General features: G+C 42.6%; 1 protein-coding gene across 1 annotated transcript in view; it reads right to left on the bottom strand.

The window, feature by feature from the left end:
* The window catches only part of PDS5A (PDS5 cohesin associated factor A), a 1,513,477-nt gene that overhangs the window by 1,139,383 nt on the left and 349,563 nt on the right, over positions 1-24,531 (bottom strand). The window contains exon 16 of the mRNA XM_085642237.1: positions 12,382-12,521. Within this exon, the coding sequence (XP_085498363.1) occupies positions 12,382-12,521 (140 nt within the window). The remainder of the gene's footprint in view (positions 1-12,381; positions 12,522-24,531) is intronic.

Here is a 24,531-nt window from a genome sequence, read left to right as displayed (position 1 = left end):
AGTTGAAGTTTCAACCCCGCTGGTTTAATTGATCGGGCCATCAGCAAGATAGCTGTCAAACACCTAGGGGAAAGCAACCTAAAAGAGAGACACAAATAAGAAGTATGCTAATCACCAAAAATGTGCAGAAAGAATCAGTACCTGGTGATGCATCTACAAACCAGAGGGGCTTGCCAACAGAATTCTGCTCACAGACAACTAGTTGAGCAGAAATATGGCGCAACTACCCTGGTTCGTATGATCATTGGGTTTTACCCTGTTGATAGTGACCCATTGATAGAGCTCTAGCCATCACATCAGGGGCGGAACGGAGTGGACATGGAGTCACATAACGCCACCTATCGGAGCACAAGTTCTGCTGAAAAATCTTCAAGATCCAGTCTGATGCTTAAGGTTATTCTAAAAGCAAGGAGTCTGCGCTTAGAAGTAGTCATCAGAAAAAAAGGAAAAGGATATTTTTCTATTATAGGTAGACCGTGTTAGTCATTAATAATAACACAAACTTCAGGTAATTTAGCTGGAAAACCAGAAAGGGAGCCAAGTCACCAATTGAAAAAGAAAAGCAGCAACGAATGGGAAAGAACTGGACTCGTATGCAATCACGTGGGAAAACATGGAAAAGCGATTGCGTAACAAAATTGACCTGCGTCAGTAAGGAAAAGAAAGGATTAACGATGCAAGAGTTATTTGCAGAAGCAGTCCAAACAAAAATGCCCACTTGGAGTAAAGAAAGCTTTATGTAAAAAGCATCCAGATCAGTCAATCCATAGGGCATTCCCCTTCATCCATGGTTGGTAGAATCTGGAGGACATTTGTTGGCTGCATTTGCAAAGAGATCTGACAGAAACCCCATTTGCAGAAGATGTAGTGCAGGACAGAATTGTTAAGAACCCACTTTTGATTCTCCTGAAATGTTGTGCTGAGAGTCTGCTTGAGTATGTTGAATACAAGGAAGATTTCAAGTTTTTTTTAGTTTAAAGTGCATAGTTAATTAATACAGTTGCACCAACAAGTAAAACATACAATTTTTCAAACAAAGGAAAAGAATAAAACAGAGCATCTTATAGAACGTAAAGTGCAATATTAGTAGGATCCGCAGCCACAGTTAATTAAAAAGAGAAAGTGTTCTTGATATGCTGAAAATAGAATTTTACATGAAAAAATATTTTTGGTGTGGTCGCTCTAAAAAAATTCCATTTATAGGGTCGTGCCTGAACAGCTACGCGTCCGCCATATAACAGGTATTCAGCGCAATAGGCCTGGGTTTAAAATATTGGTTTTGGGTTTGCTGATGCCTGGGAAATGGTCACTAATCCTTACAGAGGGGGTAGCAGCAAATAGTACTCAGCGACAGGTACCCCCCGGACTCCCGTTGTCAAAGTATCTTTGGCAGGCAGGGTGCGTAGAGTGACCAAGCTCAACTGTACTTGATGTGCAAAAGTTTATAAAGTAATGGTGCATGACTAATCATATACGAAGAGAGATCAGGATCCATGTTAATTTTCGGCTGTTGAGTTTCTCTATTTTCTGCTCAACCCTTTCCAGATATTTCACTAACCTGCAGTTGAACTGTATGTCTGAAGGATTGCAGCCGCGATGACAGCCTGTCTGCAGTGGTGTAGCTCCTTGATTTTGAACGCTGGGTTTAGTATGATTTTTGTGATACTGTTTTTCATAAGCAGATTTTATGTACCATGGTTTTAGGTCCTTGGTCGTATAGTGGGCATAGCTCCATGCTATTGGGTCGTTGCCACGGCGGCAGATGTAAGAGCGAGGGCAAAAAACCCAGGAGATATTTCAGAAAGCTGCTTTTGATTTGAGCACCAGAGCCATATCCTATGTACAGATGCGGGGACAATGTTTTATAGCTAGCTATTGTCAACCAGGCATGTCATTTCGAGAACGCCTTTATCTACCAGCAGAGCAACCCACTTGGTTGTTTTATTTTCCATGGAAGGTGAACTGCAGTGATCTTCAGGTTTATGGCGAACAACCATTTCAAAATGGTTTGAGTCATCAGAAAAGGCTCTGTATTTGGCTCCTCCATACTTGATTAGGTAATGCATTGTTGCGGTGTTTGATAAAATAGAAAATGTGACTTGGGCACTGAAAGGAAATATTTCAGGGCTAAAAGTATTACCTTCAGTTCCAACATGCTGATATGGTATGAGATTTACTTTGAAGATCAAATCTCTTGAATCTACAGTTGACGCATATGAGCACCCAACCATACAGATGTCTGTCACAATTGTCTGAGACAGGATGCACTGATCAAAGTGGACGATATTCAGAACCCCTTTGATGTTTGTTGATCTCCACTCTCATGAATTTTGAAATTCTTCACCCCACTACAGGGGGTAATAGAAGGCGAGACATCACAGTTTGGCTCCTGCAGGCGACATACCCGTTGCTGCTGCAGGCTGATGATCTATTTTACCACATGGTGGGCACCTTTCTTGGTGATACGGCTGCCTCTGTTGATGGTGGTGATGAACCCGAAACTACTGAGGATTTTGTACAGTGTGCTGGTACAAACGCCTATCATAAGTGTTTTCAGGTGTCTACTTCGCTCCTCCGGCTAGGGCTACAGCTTGTTTGGTTTAGCAGGAGTTGGTTTTAGGAAGAGCGCCATTGGTCATTACCAAGGCTTCACAATGGTATCCTCTGCAGACGATATGCAGATTGTCGTGTCCCTGACACCGTCTCTACCTCTACAAAGCTTGCTACATGCATGGACCAGGCGGCCAGCTAGATGGCAGCAAGCTGTTTGAAATTCAACAGTGACAAAACTTACTTTGGGACCAACTCCTCTGACCCCCTTGTTTGGAAGAGCCACCCCTTCTTAAACCTGAAGTTAAGAGCCTTAGCGTCATCTTGGATAAAGACTGGACTATGATCTCCCAAACTAAAAGTATCAGGCATATGCTTTGGGTTGCTAAAATCCCTTAGGAAAATGTTCAAATAGTTTCCCTTGGACAGTCAGAGGATGGTGGTCCAATGCTTAATCCGCTCATGCCTCGACTAGAATAGCTTGCTGTATTTGGGTAGCACAGCATATGTAACTAAAAAGCTGCAGGTTATTCAAAATGCAGCAACACTAGCATTACTGAGAGTGACAAAAAGGGACTCCACCCACCCGGCATTCGCAGAACTTTATTGGCTGTCTGTTAAACAAGGAATTTAATTTAAATTCCTTTGAATTGCCCACAGGCAGAATACGCCCCAGGTACAAAAATTCTTCAGCATTTCATCACTCCACACATAGTCTCTAGAGCGTTGAGGTCAAACAATCTTGCCTTTCTTGACGTCCACGTAATTAAGGGAGCAAGAGGAGGAGGTTTCGAGTCCGAGATGTGGAAGACCACAATGAGGAGGGCGAGTGCGACCTTAAGTATGTCTGAATCTAGAATGATGCCTGAAAAAGGAAGTATGCCTAGATCGATTGGAGGGATGGAGAGATCAAGAATACATTTCTTGGGGGAGATTAGGAATCTCATCTGAGGTATAGTGATGGGAGTCACAGGTGGCCTGAACGCCGTAGGCACAGGTTGAGAAGATCTGGGAGTAGAAAGCTCTGCAGTTACTTTAAGAATGTGGTGGAGAAGGTGTTAGTGGAGGAGGTGGAGCAGAAGATGTCAGCTAAGGCGCCAAAGATGGAGACGCCAGTATTTTCACATCTGACCCTTAAGGTCTGGATGGCAAATAGGCTCTTGAATGCCCAAGGTTGTATGTAGCCTCTACACCATCTTCACTAAGCGTCTCAGCAAACGTTTGTATAGATCCAGAAGATTCTGTATACCATTGAATACTGCTTGGCCGCGGAAGAACCCCACGACATTGAATGTTTGCACCTCTTTGACATCAAACATCTTCTTAACGTCAAACAGGTTGGTTAAAGTACCTGCCTTTAATCTCAACCAGGAATTGCATTTTTTTAGTGATGCCTCTTTGGTTCTACCTCTGGAGGAGTTCTATGGGGCGGAAATTGAGAACTGGTAGAGCATTCACCCTCTGCGTAGATTTCAGATTTCCCAGTTTATTCTGAGAGGGACTACTGCTCCGTGCAGTGCTCTTCTTACCCATGAAGGGACACTTGTTTATGGCCTTTCAGGATGAGCCTGGAAAAATCCCTACAACAAGATGGTATTTTTGTGAGGTGTGAAACATTTTCTGTCAGAAAGGACAGTAAAACGCAAAATCTTAAAAGACAGCGGTATTTTTAATTAAATGTGTTATTTTATAAAGTAAAAAAATTTAAATGGCCAATATAGTCGATTTTATGGGTTGCAAAATTATTTTTGGGCAAATAAAACGATATGGTCTTTTCAAGAGAAATGAGAATAAGAAAAATGTATTTACATGCGGTGGACTACTTAGTGTTTGATTTTCACAGAGCTCTCAACTTTTCCAGATTCATGCATGAGTAGCTCAGCCAATCGAGTATTTTCTTTGCGTTGCGATAACTGTTATTCTGATTTTCTAATGGACTAAACAGTAATGCAATCCCAGAACAAAAAAGAAAAATATGTTGACTGGAGAAGTTACTCATGCATGGAGCCAGGAAACTTAAATGCATCATGGGAAATGTAGTGTTTACTGGATAACCTGGGAGTTTTCTTAGTGACACAGGTGTTAATTATTCGAAAGTGAAGGGGAGGGTTTCTCGAGGACGTGGATGATTCAAAGAGAGGATAGCAAGTGAAGGAGTAGACGGGGAGTACAAGAAGTTGGGGTAATTAGCAAGGAAATCCGCTATGGAACAACAGTTAGTCACTTATGTTACTACTAAAGAGGGGGGTTATAACAAAGAAAAACATGCATTTTCGTTAAATTAATTTAGATAAAGCAAAAAGCGTAAACTCCAAGCATGAAACATTATAGTTGTATTTAACATTACATGATGGCATAGTAATGTGTGTAAATGTTATTTTCAGTTGTCCCTGACGAAGGGCCCCTTGAGGCCCGAAATGCATTGGATTTTAATAAACTGCGATGGAAGAATTTGCCTTTGGTCGTGTTCTTGAAATGAGGTTCGGATGGCCCGGCATGAGCATTAGAAATATGGAAAAATGGCCTTTTCTTGCATGAAGATCTAAATGATCCTAAAGAGAATACATGGAGTATCTAAGGAATAAAACAACGCTTAGAAAACTGGTTAAGATGAACTCGAGATGAATAATTTTTTGCAAATGCAATTCAGAAAACAAGCATTTACAATGCAATGGTCTCGGCAATATTATAGGTAGAGCTATTGGTATTGCTCATTATTTTTTATCATTTTTGTATCCCTAAATAAATGGCATTGTCATTTCTATTGGCATTAGCTTTTTGTTTGCATATGTGATACCTATTGCATTAGCAGAGAGAGAGTGAGGTAGTGATATAGAGAGAGTGAGGTATTGAAATAGAGAGTGAGGTAGTGAGAGAGTGAGGTAGATAGAGAGTGAGGTAGTGAGAGAGAGTGAGGTAGATAGTTACCTGCATTACCTATAAGATTGTGTACTAATGTGTGGGGAAAGGAAAGTCGGGATAGGGTGTGGGAATAATAAGAAAGAAAATAAAGTAAAAGGGTGGAAAGGAGGAAGAAAATGGAGTTTGTAAAGACAAAAGCAAAGAGAATGAAGTGCAATGGCGTAGAAGGGTGCCAGTGCCTTACTGCAAGCAAAGAAAATGGATCCCCAGTACTATGGTTGGGGATTAAAAAGGAGCCATTACTATGGAGCAAGGGGCCCCGTCACTCCTGGGCCCCGTGGCCAGTTTACAGTCTGCACCAATGATTTCCGATTACAGATGTATTGGTAAAGCAGAGAAGGTAGCGTGAAAAGTGTGTGAGGGGACGTCAGTGACAGCAAAGGGAACGAGCATCGAGGTGTGTGGGGGAGGAGAGAGAGGAAAGAAATGTTGTATGGCGAGGTGCAGGAAAGGGGTTGAGTATGGTTAGTGTGAGGGGAAGGACGGAAGGTAGTGAGGGAAATGCGTTAAGAAGAAATGTGTTGGGAAAAAGTAGAGGGGAGGGAGACGGAGAAGTAAAGAAAAAAAGAGAGAGTGAGAGGTGTATGCGGGGCAAAATGAGAGGAGGACAGAGGGAGAAGCGTGTCGGGAAATCAGGCCATTTCGAGATCTTAACAGCCATAAATAACCTACCCATATAGGGGCCCTTACGATGAAGAGAGGCCATGAGAAAGGCACGAGGCAGAACACGTTCATCACACACACCCCCACACACCTTCCCCGAAAAAGTGTGGGCCCGAGAGAGGCGTGAGACTCCTGTAACACGACACTAGGAGGCAACGGATAGCGGGTGAAACGGACCAGCTCGGACAAGAGAGGTGCCCCGCTCTCTGACCAGAAGAGCCGAGGAGGACAAACAGAAGAAAAGAACCCCCATATCCCACCCGCAAAGTGCCCCATGAGCACCAAGAGATATGATAGGCACCAGGCATGATACTTCCATGACCAGATAGATACAGACTGGTATACGGCCACTAGGCAGGAAACGGACCCAAAACCCCTCCAACAGAGAGAAAGAGAGCATTAAATCTGCGCGAAGCACCCCTCCCCCACGGACAGAGTCGCTGGAAGTAGGGGCGCGGCTGGGGCTGCAGCACCCCCAGACTTGGGAACATTTCATAAAGATAATGGAAAACAGCAAAGCCATTCACTGCTCACGTCAGGCAGCACGAGCCGTTTTTTCAAATACACTGACAGTTAAACGGCAACGAGAGCTCTGCGAACCCCCAATACCGCTGCCCACCCCCTGCCATGTATGTCCACGTTCATGTTATTTGTCTTCAAATAAATAGCATTTGCTAAAAAGGTATTATCACTCTTGTGATCGGGTCAAGAGTGACGCAGTGAAAGGCGCCAACGTAAACAAATAACTCCCACTTAATTAAGGTTTACCAATATTATAAATGAGCTTCTTTTGGCTGTTTTTATTGCAGATTGTGGTGGCAGGCAAGTTTCGAAATAGGAAAAAACACACACTCTCACAGAGAGCTGAAAAAAGAACAAGATGGCTTACCTTACTCGTGCACAAAAGCAGGAAGATCCTCACGGCCAGACAATACCTAAAAAATGGCTGATGGAAGCTTCCAAACTTTTCCGGATTCGGGGGCGTGTTCCTGCTGTTCGAAAAAGGGCATGGCTAAAAAGTGGAAAGAACAGCACGGAACACGCCCCCGAATCTGAAAAAGACGGAGCCTATTTGGAGGGACGGCTCTCTCCTCCAATGGCTGGCCTCCGTTTAGGAAGCCAGCCAATGGAGGAGAAGCAAAAAGAGAGGCGGGCTAAATAGCCACTCTAAGAAAAATTTAATCTCCGACTTCCGGTTCTGCCTTCGGCAGACCGGACAGTCCTCGACCTAAAAAGTAAGCAGTGCCAGCAGCTAGGGACAGAAGGTTGTCCCAATAAAGTTGTAATCAAACTTTCTAGCACATTAAACCCGCACTGATGCCAGTGTGGGATTTAATGTACCAAGCACCACAGAGGGCATCTTAGAGATGCCTCCTGAAACCTAACTTACAATCCACGTCTGGTCTGGGAGGGTGCCTAGGCTGCCACACAGCAGACATGTTGCTGGACCCCTGGGTAGTAGAGCCCCTGCTCTCCTGGGCCTGCAACAATGCACATCCTGGGCGAGGTGCTAGGTCTCCTCCCCCAGGATGGACAGGGGGAAGCATCAAAGGCATGCCGCCTCTGTGAGCTTCCCCAGGCCACTTGCAGCCCCCACTCTGGCGGGAAGCCTGGCCGGAAACCCCAAATAAGGACAGGGGACATGCCAGCCTGCCAACCCCACCCCTCAGGTGGGGGAGGCGAGGTGAAGCACATCTCCGGGCGCTCGCCATCTTGAAGATGGAAGGCCCTGCCCAATCAGGACTAGGCTACTGCCCCCCTCCCACAGGAGTGGTAGAATAGGGGGTGTACCCGCCCCAGCACAGGCACCCATTGGTCCCTGCCCTTTACCTACCTGTAACGCCCCTAAATCTAGTATTTAGGGGCACCCTGAACCCTCCTTCCTCAGATTCCAAAATACAAAGAGCAAGAAGAAAGAAGACCTGCCCTGCAGCTGCTAAGAAGAGGAAGACACCAACTGCTTTGGCCCCAGCCCTACCAGCCTGTCGACCCTCGAACCTGCTCCTGCTACATCCGGGCACCTCTTGTGGCCAGCAACCTCACAAACCCAGGAGGACCTGGCTACCTTTAGGCTCCAAGCACCTGGGACTCCCATGAGCAGAGGCTCTGCTCAAAATCAGCTTCTAATCCCTGGCATCAACCCGGAACCGCGAACCCTGCACACTCTGCACCTGCCAAGCCTGGCCTGTGCCAGAGTGAACAAAGACCACGAGGACGACCCCCCGGCGACTGTGACCTCGAGTCCAGCACCCAAGGACTTCCCTCAACACTCCTGACGACGCCTCCAGCCTCAGAACCAGGTACCCCCCTCAACCGCGATCAACAGAGGGTAAGATTTCCCGACACCCCTGCACCCTGTGCCCAACTCCTGGGTACCTTCTTATCCTCCAACTACCCAACTTACCTCTCGAAGTGGTGGTGGCACCTGAAGAAGCGTCGCCCCAAGCTTTCAGCCTTTTTTTAACCAGGAGTTTTCCCATTGAAATCAATGGAGCGCCCGAAGGCCCAAAAGCACCCTGCATCCAGCCGCCCGAGTGGTCTTGGCAGTGTAACCTCTACACCTATCTACTTCTCCTTTTGCCTTGAGCAAATGACCAGGAGCCCAGCTCCCACAGCCGCATGGCCTGCTAGTCAGCAGCCACCAACCAAGGCCCCCCTTCCTCCCATAGGTTAACATTGGCCTAATTCCCTCTGCACCCGGCTGCCCCTGTGCCGCTGAGGGTGTAACAACTGTACCTACCTGACCCTGGGAGACGCCAGAGTTAGTGCCCAGAACCTTACCTCTGCCAGTCGAGTACTTACCCAAAAGCCGATAACTCAATTTTCTCCATAGGGTAACATTGACTGGTTTCTTCTGAAATTTCTTCTAAGTGTGGAGTTTCTAAAACTTAAAATATTCACCAAAAATCAGCCGAGTAACGAAAATACTCACCTGCTATTAGGAGAGATCCCAGTACTGGATCTTGGTGCCCAGCACTGACCCTGAAAAATATTCACAACCGTACTTACCAGTAACCCAATTTTCTTCCATAGGAAATCATTGACTGTTTTTCTGTGAAATTTCTTCTAAGTGTCAATTTCTGCAAACTTATATATTCTTTAAAAATCGTATAAATTGTGAAAACGTAATTACTTACCTGTTTTGGATAAAGGCCCCAGTACTGAGTCTAGGCACCCAGTACTGGATTACAAAAGTAACGAGAACATACTATACCTGCAACTTTTTTTTTTTCCCATAGGGACTCATTGACCGTTTTCAATGAAATAAGTGTCAACTTTTAAAATAGTAAAATATTGCCTAAAATCATAACATTAACTAAGTCGACTTTGATCACTTGTTTCTGAGAATTGTCCCAGAACTGAATCTAGGATCCAGTCCTGGAATTATAAAAGTAATCCTGAAAGTAATCTATTGCAAATAACTTAAAACTTCCATTGAACTCAATGCTTTATTGTGTTTGAAATTGTGATGGCTATTGCAACAACCTGTAACTATCTACAAAAGCCAATTCCATATTGCAAAACTATTTACCTAAAGCATCTCATTCTGCGAAAGTATATTTTAATACCTATTGTTGGTTCTAAAATAAAACAAACATTTTTTATATAAACCATTGGCCTAGAGTTCAGTTATTGAGTGTGAGACCATTTGCTGACTGTGTACAACAAATGCTTTACACTGTCCTCTGATACTGCCTTACTGCTCGACTAAGCTACCACTTTAGAGAGTAAGGTTATATCTAACTTTAGCCTCTGCCAAAACTCTGAGGACTGTGGAATCTGTACACATTGAACCTATTAGGGAACAGTATATACAGAGCAACTTTCTCACACTTGTTCAAAGTGAAAGTGGAATAAATTGCTTTTTAGGACACAGTGTGCACATGCTGAAAAGTGATCTTGCCAAGGACAGTTAGTTTCACTCACAGAATCAAGATACAGAAAATGTGCAGAAAGGATTAGTGTTCACTTCCACTCCCCCCAAAAAAACAAGATTGTAATTATTAGAACAAAGTACTGACCCCACCAGCACATCTGCTTTGGCACTGAACTGCAGTCGGGCAGTAGTGCACGTGTGAGCAAGCTGGCAAAGTGCTGTCACTAACTCACAGTGCAAGACAATCTATGGATGAATGGGGCTGACCCACTACCCCAATATGTATGTTAAGGTGGGCAAAAGCAAAATATGACTGACAGTAGAACAGACCAATGGATTAAGGGGGCTGACAAAAAGCTCTTTCATATATACGTACAAATGTATTTATATTTTGGAAAACATGAGGTCTAGTCCAGAACTAACAAGCACTGGCAAAGCCAATAGGTGTCGCCTATGCAAGAGCAATTGATTTTGCCAATATGTTTTAGCTATGTTGTACACCAGCGTGGCTGCTGTTCAGCATGGGTAGAAGTGAGCGGGGTAAAGGAGAGTGGCACCGAGTCTCGCAAAGTGGAGTAGAATAAGGTGGTATGAAGTGGTGTAGAGTAGAACGGAGTGGTATGGAGTAGAGTAGAATGTAGTGGAGTAGAGTAGAATGGAATGGAGTGGCGTAGAGTAGAATGGAGTGGCACGGAGGGTTGTGGAGCGGGATGAGGTGGGGCAGGGCGGAATGGAGGAGAGCAGAACGGCGCAGGGCAGAGTAGATTGCAGTGGCGTATAGTGCACAGACGTAGACTGCAGTACCGTACAGTAGATTGTTTCAGAGTAGAATGAAATGGCATACAGTGCAGGGATGGTTGAGGGTAGTTTAGTGCAGTGGCATGGAGTGGCGCAGGGTAGAATGCAGTGGCGCAGAGTGAAATACAGGGGAGCGATGCAGAGTACAGTGGCGTAGAGTATTATAAAGTACAGTGCACTGGCGTAGAGTGCAAAGTTTGATGTAGAGAGGTGCAGAGTAAAGTGCAGTGGTGCAGAGTGGCATACAGTAGAGTGTGGATTCAATTAGGGTGGCGTAGAGTGGATTGGCATAAAGTGCACTGACAGACTGGAGTGGTACTGAGTGGAGTGCATTGGCAAAGATCGCAGTGTTGTAGAGTGGCACTGAGTAGAGTGCTGTAGAGTGCAGAGGTGAAAAGTGCAGGTGAGTATAGTAGTGTGGGTTAGAGTGTTTTGGCATAAAGTAGACTGGCATAGAGTGGAGTCCAGTGCTGCAGAGTATATTGCAGCGACGCAGAGTGGGGAGGTGGAGTGAAGTGGCGCAGTGTGGAGTAATGTAGAGTATGTATTGTGTGGTAGCACACTGCTATTACAGACAACACATCTTCAGTTGAACGGACTATTACATTTCAACAGACATACAGCTTTGCTGATAAAAGTATAAAGTCCACAAAAGAGGTGTAGAAACGTCATCATCTAATTCATTGATTTGTATTGATTGTATTAAAATATTTCCACCACGCGTCAGAATTACCAAAAATTGTGCTACATTTCTGCTTTTCTAATAGATATATTCTGAAATATACGCACACTTCATTTACAGACATTTAAAATGTATCGCGTACTAGAAAAAAAAAACATCCTACAGTCTTCCTCAAATACACCCCCAGTAGCCCCATGATTGTCACATAAATCCTCTCACTTTGAAGAGAAAGAAAAGTAAACACCAAGCACCCTAGAATGCAGAGCCCTATATTTGACATCCGTCTTTGAATGCACAGAAAATATGACATGATACGTACACGATTTAAAGGCCTGTTTACAGAAATCAAGCACTGGAGGAAGAATACAGTGAATAGGGTTTGGACAGCAGAAGAGACACACTTAAGCTGGACAGCCTAAAACAAACAGAGCCATCAAATAAAAGAAAACAAATATGAGTTACAAACCACAAAGCCAAAAGGTAAGCAATGGGCGGAATGCATTCCCATGAAAGCTTTCCGAATGTCCCCAAGACGTCATTCGCAAACCAGACAGCCGAGCTGTCTGGTAGGTTTCGACCTAAAAATCTTCTCCAGAGCTGTAAATAAACTGGCTTACTTAAAGCAAAATTAGATAGATAACTTGATGAAACAAGCCAAGCCATAAGAAATTAGGTAAAGAGAGGTTTTGTATTTTCCTTATGTTACTTAACTGGCGGAGAACAACTGTATGTGCTCTATTACAACAAACATGGCATGATATTTTCTTCAGTATTGATCCTTCAATACTGATCTGTTTACATAAGTTCTTACAACATCAAATATACATATATTCACAGCAGATTATACCTGCTACAACAGCTTGCTCAAAAAGACATTTTATTTTCTTACCACACAGACATCTGCCAGTTTACAAGAACACATGGGGCTGATTAGAACGTCCAACTGGGATCGAAGCTTTTCATCTTCACCCAGAACCTGGTTGAATTTCTTCACGAAATCCTGTGCTTTTCCAGGATCAGGAAGGTTCTCTATATATAAAAACAGAAAGATAAGGCAAATCACACATGAATAAAGCATGCTTCAAGCTATGCTCCATTATAGCTAGGTAAAGAACAGTTTCAAATGAACAAAAAGCAAACTACACCTTAAAAGCCATAATAAGCGACAATGTCATTGGGGAGTTGATCCCGGACAGACCGAGCATAACGTACAGGAGAGGGAGAAACATCAGGGACATGCTGATACACAGCGACATTACCACCTATCCTCAAAGAGAATCACATGGTCTCAAGGGTTTTTACCCTTGTGGCCACTGTAAAGCCTGTAACAACAGCAAGTTCCAGAAACAGGTTAGGTATAATGGTGTCAGTAAAGAATTCACCCATTTTCTCACCTGTAGCTCCACCTGTGTGGTACATGCCAATGTATGCACTTGTTAATTGTAGCACATAGGAAGCACTACATGTATGGCCAAGAACCGCATTCTAGAACATGGTAGAGCCATTACTAACTTTGACCCCAAGTATCCTGTAGCACGACACTTTGGAGAGAAACATTTCTCTAATACCAAGTACATGAGTTTCCTTATCCTGGAACAGATAGACATACCAGGGGTGGCAATAGGGTGCTCAATCTGAGACAGAGGGAGTCTAGATACATCATAGACTTCCAAACTAAACATCCAGGAGGTCTCAACCAGGAGGAGGAACTCTCAGTACATTTGAAAGAACAGTACTACATCATAGAAGGGAGGAGTGTTTTCTACATAACCAGGCCCACCTGTAATGGGGTTGTTTTGCTCACTCCCCCCATTCTCTCTCCCCCCATTCTGTTTCCGTGCTCTCTTTAAATATTAAGTGGCATTAGCGTCTTTGTTTTCTTCCAAATTCTCTCTTCCCTTTTCTTCTTGTTTCCTCATGCTTCCTTAAGTGACTAGAATCTAGTTGCATTCTGAATTTATTACAGCAGAATTATTTTTGCGTATTTGTACATAATTAGGGTCAAGTGATCCTGGTTTTGACAATTGTTTTCTCTTTCTTTTTCTGTTCTTTTTTCTACAGGAGGAAAGGAAGGGGCCCACTCACCAGTATTCACCAGCATGGGCCACCTACCCTTTTTCTCTCTTCAAGAGCACAATGTCATTTTGGTTTTTTTCTTTGGCGGAAGGCCTTTTGGGCCATACAGGACTTCCGGATTACTCTTCAATGTTATTAACATTGTCTTGGGGATTACAGCAGACTTGGGGACATTGCACTACGCCTAGTTAGGCGCTGTTGGAGTACGTCTATGCCACAACAACGCACATACACAGCACACAGGTCAAACAGACTGGTTGGGCACTGGCCCTTAATCACAGGTGTAGTCTCTGCATTTGACACAGACACGGAAGGCATCTGTCAACAATGTATTACTTTGTTATCTAGCGTCACATTCATTAAGGATAGTACACCCTCTTGGGCTGGACACACATACCCACGGGGCATTTCGTATCATGGATACGCTATTAATTTTCCCCTACAGGAGGCTGCACGGCAGATGATGGTGCACGAATAATAGAGTTGGCATAATGTATCCATTCAAACTTGCACAACTTTATTGAGAGGTAACAGTGATGCTCGCACTGCAACTGATGACAAGTCACCACATACATGAGGGCCTTTTGATGTAGGACGCTCACATGAGGCTGTTTGTGCTAGGTTTCTTCACACGAGTGTATACTTGTAATAGAATATCGTAACCAACTGTGATCAGTGATATTATTCTGGCAGCGCATTAGTGTGCAGCGCATATATTTTCATCTCAGCAATGATGTATATAATTGAAATTCATGTCACTACAAGCTCATTGTTTACATGTACTTTATATATTGTTGGGATGTTTAAATATACCGGAAAGCATGGGACAACAGATACGGGTATTTAACCTCTTACACCTTTCCAACATGTCAGCCATTCTTCCCGTGCAAGTCCTCTCTCGCCCCCCTTTCTATTGTCCATATCCATGACTACTATTTATGCGGCCGTCATTTGTTGCACAAGTTCACGTGATCAAGCTTTTTTGAAAGTGAAACACGTTGTGAATAAACAGCAGTGGACAATTATTTACACAGAGTCTTCTGTTTCTGAGAGCGCGCTTACGAGGAATTTTTGTTAGAGGATTGACATGCCGGTAAACTCAGCCGGCGTGCGCGCCACTCTTCATGGGTCCCAAGTTGTCCGGAAGGAGTGAATACGAGTTGGATATACACACACACACATATATATTTATGCATATACACACACACACACACATATATATATGCATATACACACATATATAGACACACATATATATATATATATGCCAGTATTGCAGGCACTGGCTTTCCGACACGCCCTCTCGATCAGGAAGCACCGTGTTAGCCAGCAACCTTTGGACTTTTGTTTAAATGCGTAACGCGGCGCCCCCCTGCGCGGATCTAAACATCACAGAGTGAAGACACTACTGCGTGGGGAGAGAGGAGCAGCACTGACTGCAGGGAGCATCGAGGGGTCTCATTGATGACATTTAATTAACGGAAAGCTGTGGTTGGGTGTAGTCCGGAGGCCACATTGATGGGATGCCACTTGGTGTTTTTGGATTTCCCACTTACTTAAGGGGGTTCGGCATATGGACTACGACTCCCAGCATGCAGCAGTCCGTTTCAACAGCGCAAGTTGTAATATCCCTTTAAAGGTAAAGGAGGAGCCTCGAGCAAAACTTCAGGAGTGGTCAAGTGAATATTCAAAAAGCCACCAGGTGCGAGACTCTTTGTTTGTTTGTTTGTAACAGGCACTGAAGAAAGCTGAATTGCTGAAACGCGTCTGCCACATTGTTACCCAGTTTACGCTGTGAATTTACTTTGAATTAAATCCTCCCGTATGTATCCTGGCGGTGTCGGACCCTTCTTTCATTGTTTAAGTGGGGATTTGGACTCTATATATATATATATATGCATATACACACAAATATATATATATCACCTACTGGCGGTCGCCAGTAGGTAGTTATAGTTAGGACCACGTTTCCATAGGAAATCCGCAATATTCTATTTTGAATAACTTTGGCGCCGGTCCACGAATCCTCGCAAAATTTTCAAAATAGGTGGGGCGCTACACTCCGCTCCTACCCTGAAAGTCTCGGGGTGATTCGGCAAGCGGGGGCCGAGAAAAAAGGGGGGTCCCAAAACACGTTTTCCCCATGCATTTTTCCATAGGACCTTTAGACACAGCTACAGCCCGAACGGCTGAACAGAATTATGTGAAATTTGGCAGAGAGGTAGCCATAAGGTCCATGAAGTGCCTTTTGCAGGTCTGGTGTAAATCTGTTCAGTATTTCCTGAGAAAATAGTATTTAAATCAATATATATATATCTGTAAGCGCGCAGCGTGCGCGCTGGGTGCGCGCACCTTGCCGTGCGCGAGCGCAATTCTGATTGGTTGTTAGATCTTAGTAAACATTCGAATCGGTGGAAATCAGGAAGCGGCGGCCGCCATTTTGTCTATCGCATAAAGAGGGGGTGATAAACAAAGGGGGAGAACTTGAAAAGGGGGCAGAGTGGGGAGAAATTGACCCAGTAGGCATTGTAAGGGGGTCACAGTAGGACCTTGTAGGGCAAAAAAAAAGATTTATATTTTGTTAAAAAATATCGCCGAGTGCGCGCACCCAGCGCGCACCCGAAAAAAAACTTTATTAAAAAAATCAACAAAAAAAAATCGCATTTAAGTGTTTAGATATAAGGTGGCTCTAAAAAGAGCCCTTGTGTTTATTGTTTGTTTTTTGGTACCTACAAGTAAGTACCGATGCAGAGTCTAAAGTTCAAGAGGAAGACTCTGTTGCCTTCATCAGTGAAGTGTACACCATCTCCTCTATAAATGTCTTGCATGTTGTAACGCAAGTTGTTGTGGTATATAGAACCCATACCATAGTCTCTGAGGAAGGCAGAAATAGATTTGTTGACGTGCTTCCTTGCTTTGTCAATCTGCGGACAAAATTGGTTGGACCAGTTCCACTTTTGCCTTTGGCATATGTTAGAATATACAAAGGCAGTTTGTGGAAAAAGCGTCATCAATTGCACAAAGGTGTCCTTAATAAGCATTTCCAGACCTACCCCAGTTAAAGTGCCTAGGTCATTTCCACCACAGTGCACAATAATAAGGTTAGGCTGTGGGAGATGTAGAAAGGTTTTCACCAAAGGCATTAATTGGTGCCACTTTAACCCTCTCTGACCAATCCATTTAATGTCTACATTTGGCAAAGCAAGGTCTCTCACCATACCTCTTTTTTCTGCAAATTTTTCACTCCAGAAGACATAGCTGTGTCCTACAATCCACACTGTGAACATCTTCAAAGGAGATCTGGATGCACTCAGGAGGTGTCTTTCAGTAGAAAGGCAAAAAGAAATGAAAGACAGTTGAAAAATGGGGGCACACATACTTTTTTTATAAAAAGAACTCCTTGGCTGTTTCAAACCATTCTACACTAAAAACTAGGCTGTATGTTTAAATTTTAAAAAGCATGTATTGCATTGGTTCAGAAAAAAGTGTGAAAAAAGAACATTAGTTTGGATTTGCTGTTAGGTTTGAAAAGTCAAGCACTCTTGCTCTTTGGAAATGAAACATTGTCTGTTGAACTTCTGACCTCTCTGCTCACACCTGTGTTCTATGACCTGTTGCTATGGTAGCAGGCAGAAGTTAAGTTGGGGGAAGGGTACATTTGGAAAGGGGTTGAAGTTTTCATCCAATAGAAATGTGTGATTTCATTTGAAAAAATGTGGGAAGTACTGAGATTGAAAATTAACATGTATATGTGTGAAAAAAGAGAGGGAAACTGTGCCATTAACTGGTTCTGCTGAGAGGAGAGAGGTGTGGAGCTCAGTGATTCTGGTCTGATAAACTGCTGTGTGACTGCTACATTTCTTTCACAACTAACTAATTTTAAAGGTGAGTTATGAGTTTGAGAGGGGGTGTTTGTGGTTAATTTTGATATATAAAAAAAAATTATGATTATTTGTTTACAGTTTTGATTTACATTTTCAGTTTTGCAAGATATTTAACTGTTTTGAATATGTAAAATATTATGGAGTATGTTTTCAACATAAGATAATGTGTACTGGTAACAATGAGGAATACTGTTTTGTGACTACCATCAAACCATGAGTGTGTGTGCAGAGAAGAATTGTGGGCAGAGATTTAATTTGTGTTGCTGTTGAAAAGTAAGACTTGCAGTTGAAAGAAAAGGACAGCTTCTTTTTAATTGTGATGGTTAGCATTTAGCAGAAATCACTTTAGAAAAAAAGAGAGGAAAATGGCAGCACATTTGAAAAAAGCATGCACACATGCACTGTTACATACATCCCTGCAGTCTTCATGCAGTTCTGGAAGTCTCTTTGCTGATCTGTCAAGCACCAGACAATCCACAGTGTTCAGAAACACACTCTTGGCACACACGCAGCAGCTTCTCCAACACTCTCATGTGTAGTAAACAGCTCTGTGTGCTGTTTCAGATAGCACTGTGTAATGCAAACACATTCAACGTCACCAAGGCCCCATTTAAATTGATCTTGTTTAATCACTCACTCTGTAACATATGGACATGGTCTTAAGGAGCGGTTAGGAAATGTGCTGTTTTCTGCTTCTGTAAATAATAAGGGAAATGTATCAGACTGTAACAGTAATTTGGTACTATTCAGGGACACTGTTTTGTTCAAAAAAACATAGCATGAGTCTGTGTGCGCACAGAAATTGTGGGCAGAGATTTAATTTGTGAAGATGTTGTTCAGTAAGAAATGCAGTCCCATGAAAGGGGCAGCCTGTGTTATGTGCCTAAAATGATGGCATGACTCTGTGTGCACACAGGAATTGTGGGCAGAGATTTAATTTGTGAAGATGTTGTTCAGTAAGAAATGCAGTCCCATGGAAGGGGCAGCCTGTTGTGTTTACACAAATTATCCCTTAGCACACATGCACTGTTACATACATCCCTGCAGTCTTCATGCAGTTCTGGAAGTCTCTTTGCTCATCTGTCAAGCACCAGACAATCCACAGTGTTCAGAAACACACTCTTGGCACACACGCAGCAGCTTCTCCAACACTCTCATATGTAGTACACAGCTCTGTGTGCTGTTTCAGATAGCACTGTGTATTGCAAACACATTCAACGTCACCAAGGCCTCATTTAAATTGATCTTGTTTATTCACTCACTCTGTAACATATGGACATGGTCGTAAGGAGCTGTTAGGAAATGTGCTGTTTTCTGCTTCTGTAAATAATAAGGGAAATGTATCAGGATGTAACAGTAATTTGGTACTATTCAGGGACACTGTTTTGTTAAAAAAAACATAGCATGAGTCTGTGTGCGCACAGGAATTGTGGGCAGAGATTTAATTTGTGAAGTTGTTGATCTGAAAGAAATGCAGCCCATGAAAGGGGCAGCCTGTGTTATGTGCTTAAAATGATGGCATGACTGTGTGCTTCCATTTCTTCACCTCTTTTTGTATATTAATTTAAAAAAATATATATATATATTTTTTTTAAAAAACCTTGGGTGCGCGCACCTCAAAAAAAATTCAAAAAAAAATCTCAAAATTTTTTTGGGGGGGTTTAGTTTATAAGTGGCTCTTAAAAGAGCCCTTGAGTTAATGGAGGGAAACAGGAAGAGAAAAACGCAAAAAAAGAAAAAACATCTATGGCCTAGTGCACGGATGCGCATCAAATTTTCTCTGAAGGAGATCAAGACTGGTCTCCCCCACAGAAATAAGAGAACCGCAATCAGTGCACCGTGTAGACAACCTCGCCAAACAAGGTGGACCAACAAGAGGTGTAGAAACAGGTGAAGGCACCATCGCAGCTGAAGTGCTCCCCTGAGCTGCCGAAGATGTGCTCGGCTGAGCTGCTGCAGATGTCGTCGGCTGAGCAGGTGGAGGGTTTTCTCCAGAAGCTCGACGAAAAGTTACTGGATGCATTTTGTTAACATGTCTCAACATAGTGTGAATGCTAAAAGAATATTTCTTGTTAGGATTCCCACGAGATAAGACTTTTTTACAAAGTACACATGTAACTTTCGGTGCATTTACCTTTTTCAGACCTTCTGGAAAAGTGAAAAACTGCCATATAAAGCTGTCTTTCTGCTTCCTGTTCCTCTGCCTCTCAAGAGTGTCCTGGTCACTGTCTGAAGATGGTTGCTGTTCAGCCATTGTCTCTCAACAACAGAATAGCTCCTTCTCCAAAGGAATCAGAACTAATAATGAGGGGAGTAGGTGTGGTTTGGGAAGAATCTGGAACTGAAAGTACTTCAAACCAATCAAAAGTGATGATTCTTGATCACATGACTTGCCATGAGGGGATTGGGTGTGGTATTGAAACAATTAGAAACTGAAAGTAATGATAACCAATAAGAAATATTGTTTTATTATGTATAAACCCGAGGTGCGCGCACTGCGCAAGCTCCGAGCGCGCACCTCGTGATTACGTATGCGCGAACGCGTAGGAGCGCATGTGCATACGTCATATGCGCGTACGTAGCGCGCATACGTTGAACACGCGTATACGCGACCGTTATTGCGCGTAATTTTAGCGTATGCGGAAGTAAACCGCGTGAAGCGCGTAGGACACACGCACGCATACGTACGTACGCACACATACATACTGGGTGCGCGCTCCCAGCGCGCACTATGACGTATATTTGTGTACGTAAATAACGTACGACGGAATTCATAAAAAACTTACGAAATAGTACTAGGAGCGCGCTCAGAGCGCGCACCCCAAAAATTTATATAAAAAAAAAAAGTGGACAAAAAATAATTAAAAAAATTAATAATAAAAAAAAAATGTATCCTAATTGAAATTTAAAAAAAAAAAAAAAAAAAAATACAGATAATATATAAATGAATATATAGGAATTTTATTTTTATTAAAAAATAAATATCATTAATTAAATAATACAAAAATTAGCATATAAAAAACCGTACAAATTCACTGAAAAAACAAAAGGTTTCAAAAACGTAATAGTTAGGAATTAGCATTTAAAAAACCTTGCAAATTCACTGAAAAAACCAAAGGTTTCAAAAACGTTATAGTTAGGAATTAGCATTTAAAAAACCTTGCAAATTCAATGAAAAAACCATAGGTTTCACACATGTTATAGTTAGCTGGACATTTCACTCGTGAAAAACCAATGAAATTCCCCCGTTATAGTTAGTTCAGCTAACTATAACTCGCGCACCCGCAATCCACTGCTGATGACGTCACATATTACATCACTCATGACATGGTCAGTGACATCACTCATGACATCACTGATGACATCTCAAATGACATCACTGATGACATCACTGATGACATCATCCTTGTGATTGAGTAGCAGACCTCCTCTCACCCTAATATAACCTTTGATACACACATTCAAAAATAGAAACTACAATGTTCAAAATAATGGACATACCAATACCAGTTACAACAACCAATTCAATAATTCAAAGATCCACATACAAATCCACTCATTCACCAACAGTCCTATACAGTCACTCATACATGTACTCACTCATCATATGTACTCATACACCTATACAGCCTGTTACATAATGTCACTCATCCATAGAGTTACTCACACACATAGTCACTCATGCTAATAAAGATTAAAACATACAATTATATGCATATACAGTTATACACACACCACCACACTTACTTATACGGAAACTTACACATACTTAGTCTTTTAAACAGTCACTTATAGAAAAACATACTTATTCATACAGGAACTCTTTCAATCTCTTACTCTCACATATACTCAATTAAAAACACCAATAATCACATATACTACTATAAAACATATGAAGTTACTCATAGAGACACTATTGACACAGTCATTCACTCACTAACACACCCATACACACACTCATCCACCCATACAGTCCTGCACACATGCTGTCTTCAACACATACAAACAGTGAGTCACTCATTCATGCACCTATGCACTACGTAATACCCCCCACCGAACCATGCAGACACTCAGACTGATACTCAAAAAACCAACTAATAACCTATATAGACACCCATGTAGCTACTCACCAACTCATGCAGCCACCTATACACAAAGTGAGAGACTGATACAGATATTTACATATTTAAACATTACTCACAAAGCCATGTATTCACTATGATACACTGAATCAGTCACAATCAATTTTTCATTAAAAAAAATCATCCATTTAGACATTTATATACCCATTTATTCTTCCATCGACCTTGAGATATACATATATAAGACATATTTAATTTGAAGAAAAACACACATACACTAGATGATGTCATCAGTGATGTCATCAGTGATGTCATTTGAGATGTCATCAGTGATGTCATGAGTGATGTCACTGACCATGTCATGAGTGATGTAATATGTGACGTCATCAGCAGTGGATTGCGGGTGCGCGAGTTATAGTTAGCTGAACTAACTATAACGGGGGAATTTCATTGGTTTTTCACGAGTGAAATGTCCAGCTAACTATAACATGTGTGAAACCTATGGTTTTTTCATTGAATATATATATGCATATACACACACAAATATATATATATATATATATATGCATATACACACACAAATATATATATATATATATATATATATATGCATATACACACACACATATATATATTCACTTAAAAAACCATAGGTTTCACACATGTTATATTTAGGTGGACATTTCACTCGTAAAAAACCAATGAAATTCGCCCGTTAAAGTTAGGTCAGATAACTATAACTCGCGCGCCCGCAATCCAGTGCTCATGACGTCACAGATTTCATCACTCATGACATGGTCAGTGGCATCACTCATGACATCACTGATGACATCATCCTTCTGATAGAGTGGCGGTCGCGCGAGTTATAGTTATCTGACCTAACTATAACGGGGGAATTTCATTGGTTTTTTACGAGTGAAATGTCCACCTAACAATAACGTGTGAAACCTATGGTTTTTTAAGTTAATTTGTACGGTTTTTTAAATGCTAATTTTTTTTTTAATGGTTTTTCACCGTGCGCGCACCCCGCGTATTTGTATAAAAAAAAAAAATGTTTTTTCACCCTTCGGGGTCCTTTAGGGACCCCCTGACAAAGGCTAGGGGGTCAGGAACTCTCTACCCTGCCCCCTTTTCACGTTCGCCACCTCTCTTTTTCACTCTCGCACCCACAACAAACAAAATGGCGGCCGACACTTCCTGATTTCGACCGTTGACTGACATGTAACCACCAATCAGAATTACGCGTGGAAACACGGTCCTAACAAGAACTATCTACTGGCGACCGCCAGTAGATAATATATATATGCGCATATACACACACACATATACACACATATATATACGCATATATATGCATATACGCATATATATACGCATATATATGCATATATATACGCATATATATATACGCATATACATGCATATATATGCATATACATGCATATACACGCATATACATGCATATTGAATATGCTACTTACCAGTATGCATCTGTTCTTGGCATGTAGGGCTGCTGACATTCATATCTGTGCATAGATCGCCGCCTAGTGTTGGGTCCGGATGTTTGCACGTTGTTGTCCTGGAAGAGTCTTCGAAGTATCACGAGATAGGTGACTCCTCCCCTGGACTACAGTGCGCATGGGCATCCTCTCCATCCTCAGATTGTTTTTCGCCATTGTGGCAGTGATGGAGTAGATACAGTAAGTGATGACCATGCTATACAGTAATTCTGAGTGCTGCAGCCGCTACAGGCGCCGGGGAGGAGGGTGGGCGATATGAATGTCAGCAGCCCTACATGCCAAGAACAGATGCATACTGGTAAGTAGCATATTCAGTTCGAGGCATGTGGGCTGCTGAATTCAAATCTGTGCATAGAATACATAGCAGTACCTCCTATTAGCGGCGGCTACCAGTGCCAGCTGCAGCAGTCTGAAAAAGAGTTTTGAGAACAGCCTGTCCTACAGCTGCCTGCTGTTTTGAGTGTACATCTACACAGTAGTGTTTGGTAAATGTATGTACAGTGGACCATGTGGCTGCTCTACATATTTAGTGTAAAGGAATGTTTCCCAGGAAAGCCATGGACGCCCCTAACTTTCGTGTTGAGTCGGCTCGTGGGGGAATCGTTAATGTGCGTTTAGCTTTTTGATAGCAAATTTGAATACATTTAACGATCCATCTGGCTATACCTGCTTTGGAAATGGCGTTGCCCTTGTGTTGTGGAGAAAAGGCAACGAAAAGTTATTTTGTCTTCCTAAAATCCTTAGTTCTGTCTATATAGTACATGAGGGCCCTCTTTACATCTAGTGTATGGAGCATTCTCTCAGCGACATTTTGTGGATTTTGAAAGAAAACAGGCAGTTCAATAGTTTGATTCATGTGGAACTGCGATATTACTTTAGGCATGAATTTGGGGTTGGTACGTAGTACGACCCTGTTTGCGTGAACCTGTATGAATGGCTCTTGAATGGTTAGTGCCTGGAGTTCACTAACTCTTCTTAACGAAGTGATTGCTATTAGGAAAGCTACTTTCCAGGTGAGGAATTGAATCTCACATGAGTGGAGAGGTTCGAAGGGTGGACCCATCAGTCTGGTGAGGACCAAGTTGAGGTTCCACACCGGTGCTGGTGGGTGTCTTGGGGGAATTACTTGTTTAAGTCCTTCCAAGAAGGCTTTGATGGCAGGCACTCTGAATAAAGAGAGGTGCTGCCGGTTTTGGAGATAGGCTGCTATTGCTGTTAAATGGATACGTATTGAGGTGTATGCCAGATTGCATCGGTATAGGTGTAAGAGGTAGCAGATTATGTTTTGAATGGATGCGTCTAGCGGGTTAATGTCATTGTTGTTGCAGTAAATGACAAACCTCTTCCATTTAGCTGCATAGCAAGCTCTGGTAGTGGGTCTCCTGGCCTCCTTGATGATCTCCATACAGTCAGGTGGCAGGTTTAGGAAGCCAAACTCAGACTTCAGGAGCCAGATTGCCAGGTTCAGCTGTTGCGG

Source organism: Triturus cristatus, chromosome 2_2 (assembly GCF_964204655.1).
Source record: "Triturus cristatus chromosome 2_2, aTriCri1.1, whole genome shotgun sequence".
In the NCBI taxonomy this organism is placed as follows: Eukaryota; Metazoa; Chordata; class Amphibia; order Caudata; family Salamandridae; genus Triturus; species Triturus cristatus.
Note: the sequence above shows the minus strand (reverse complement) of the source record. Positions and strands in the feature narration are given on the sequence as shown.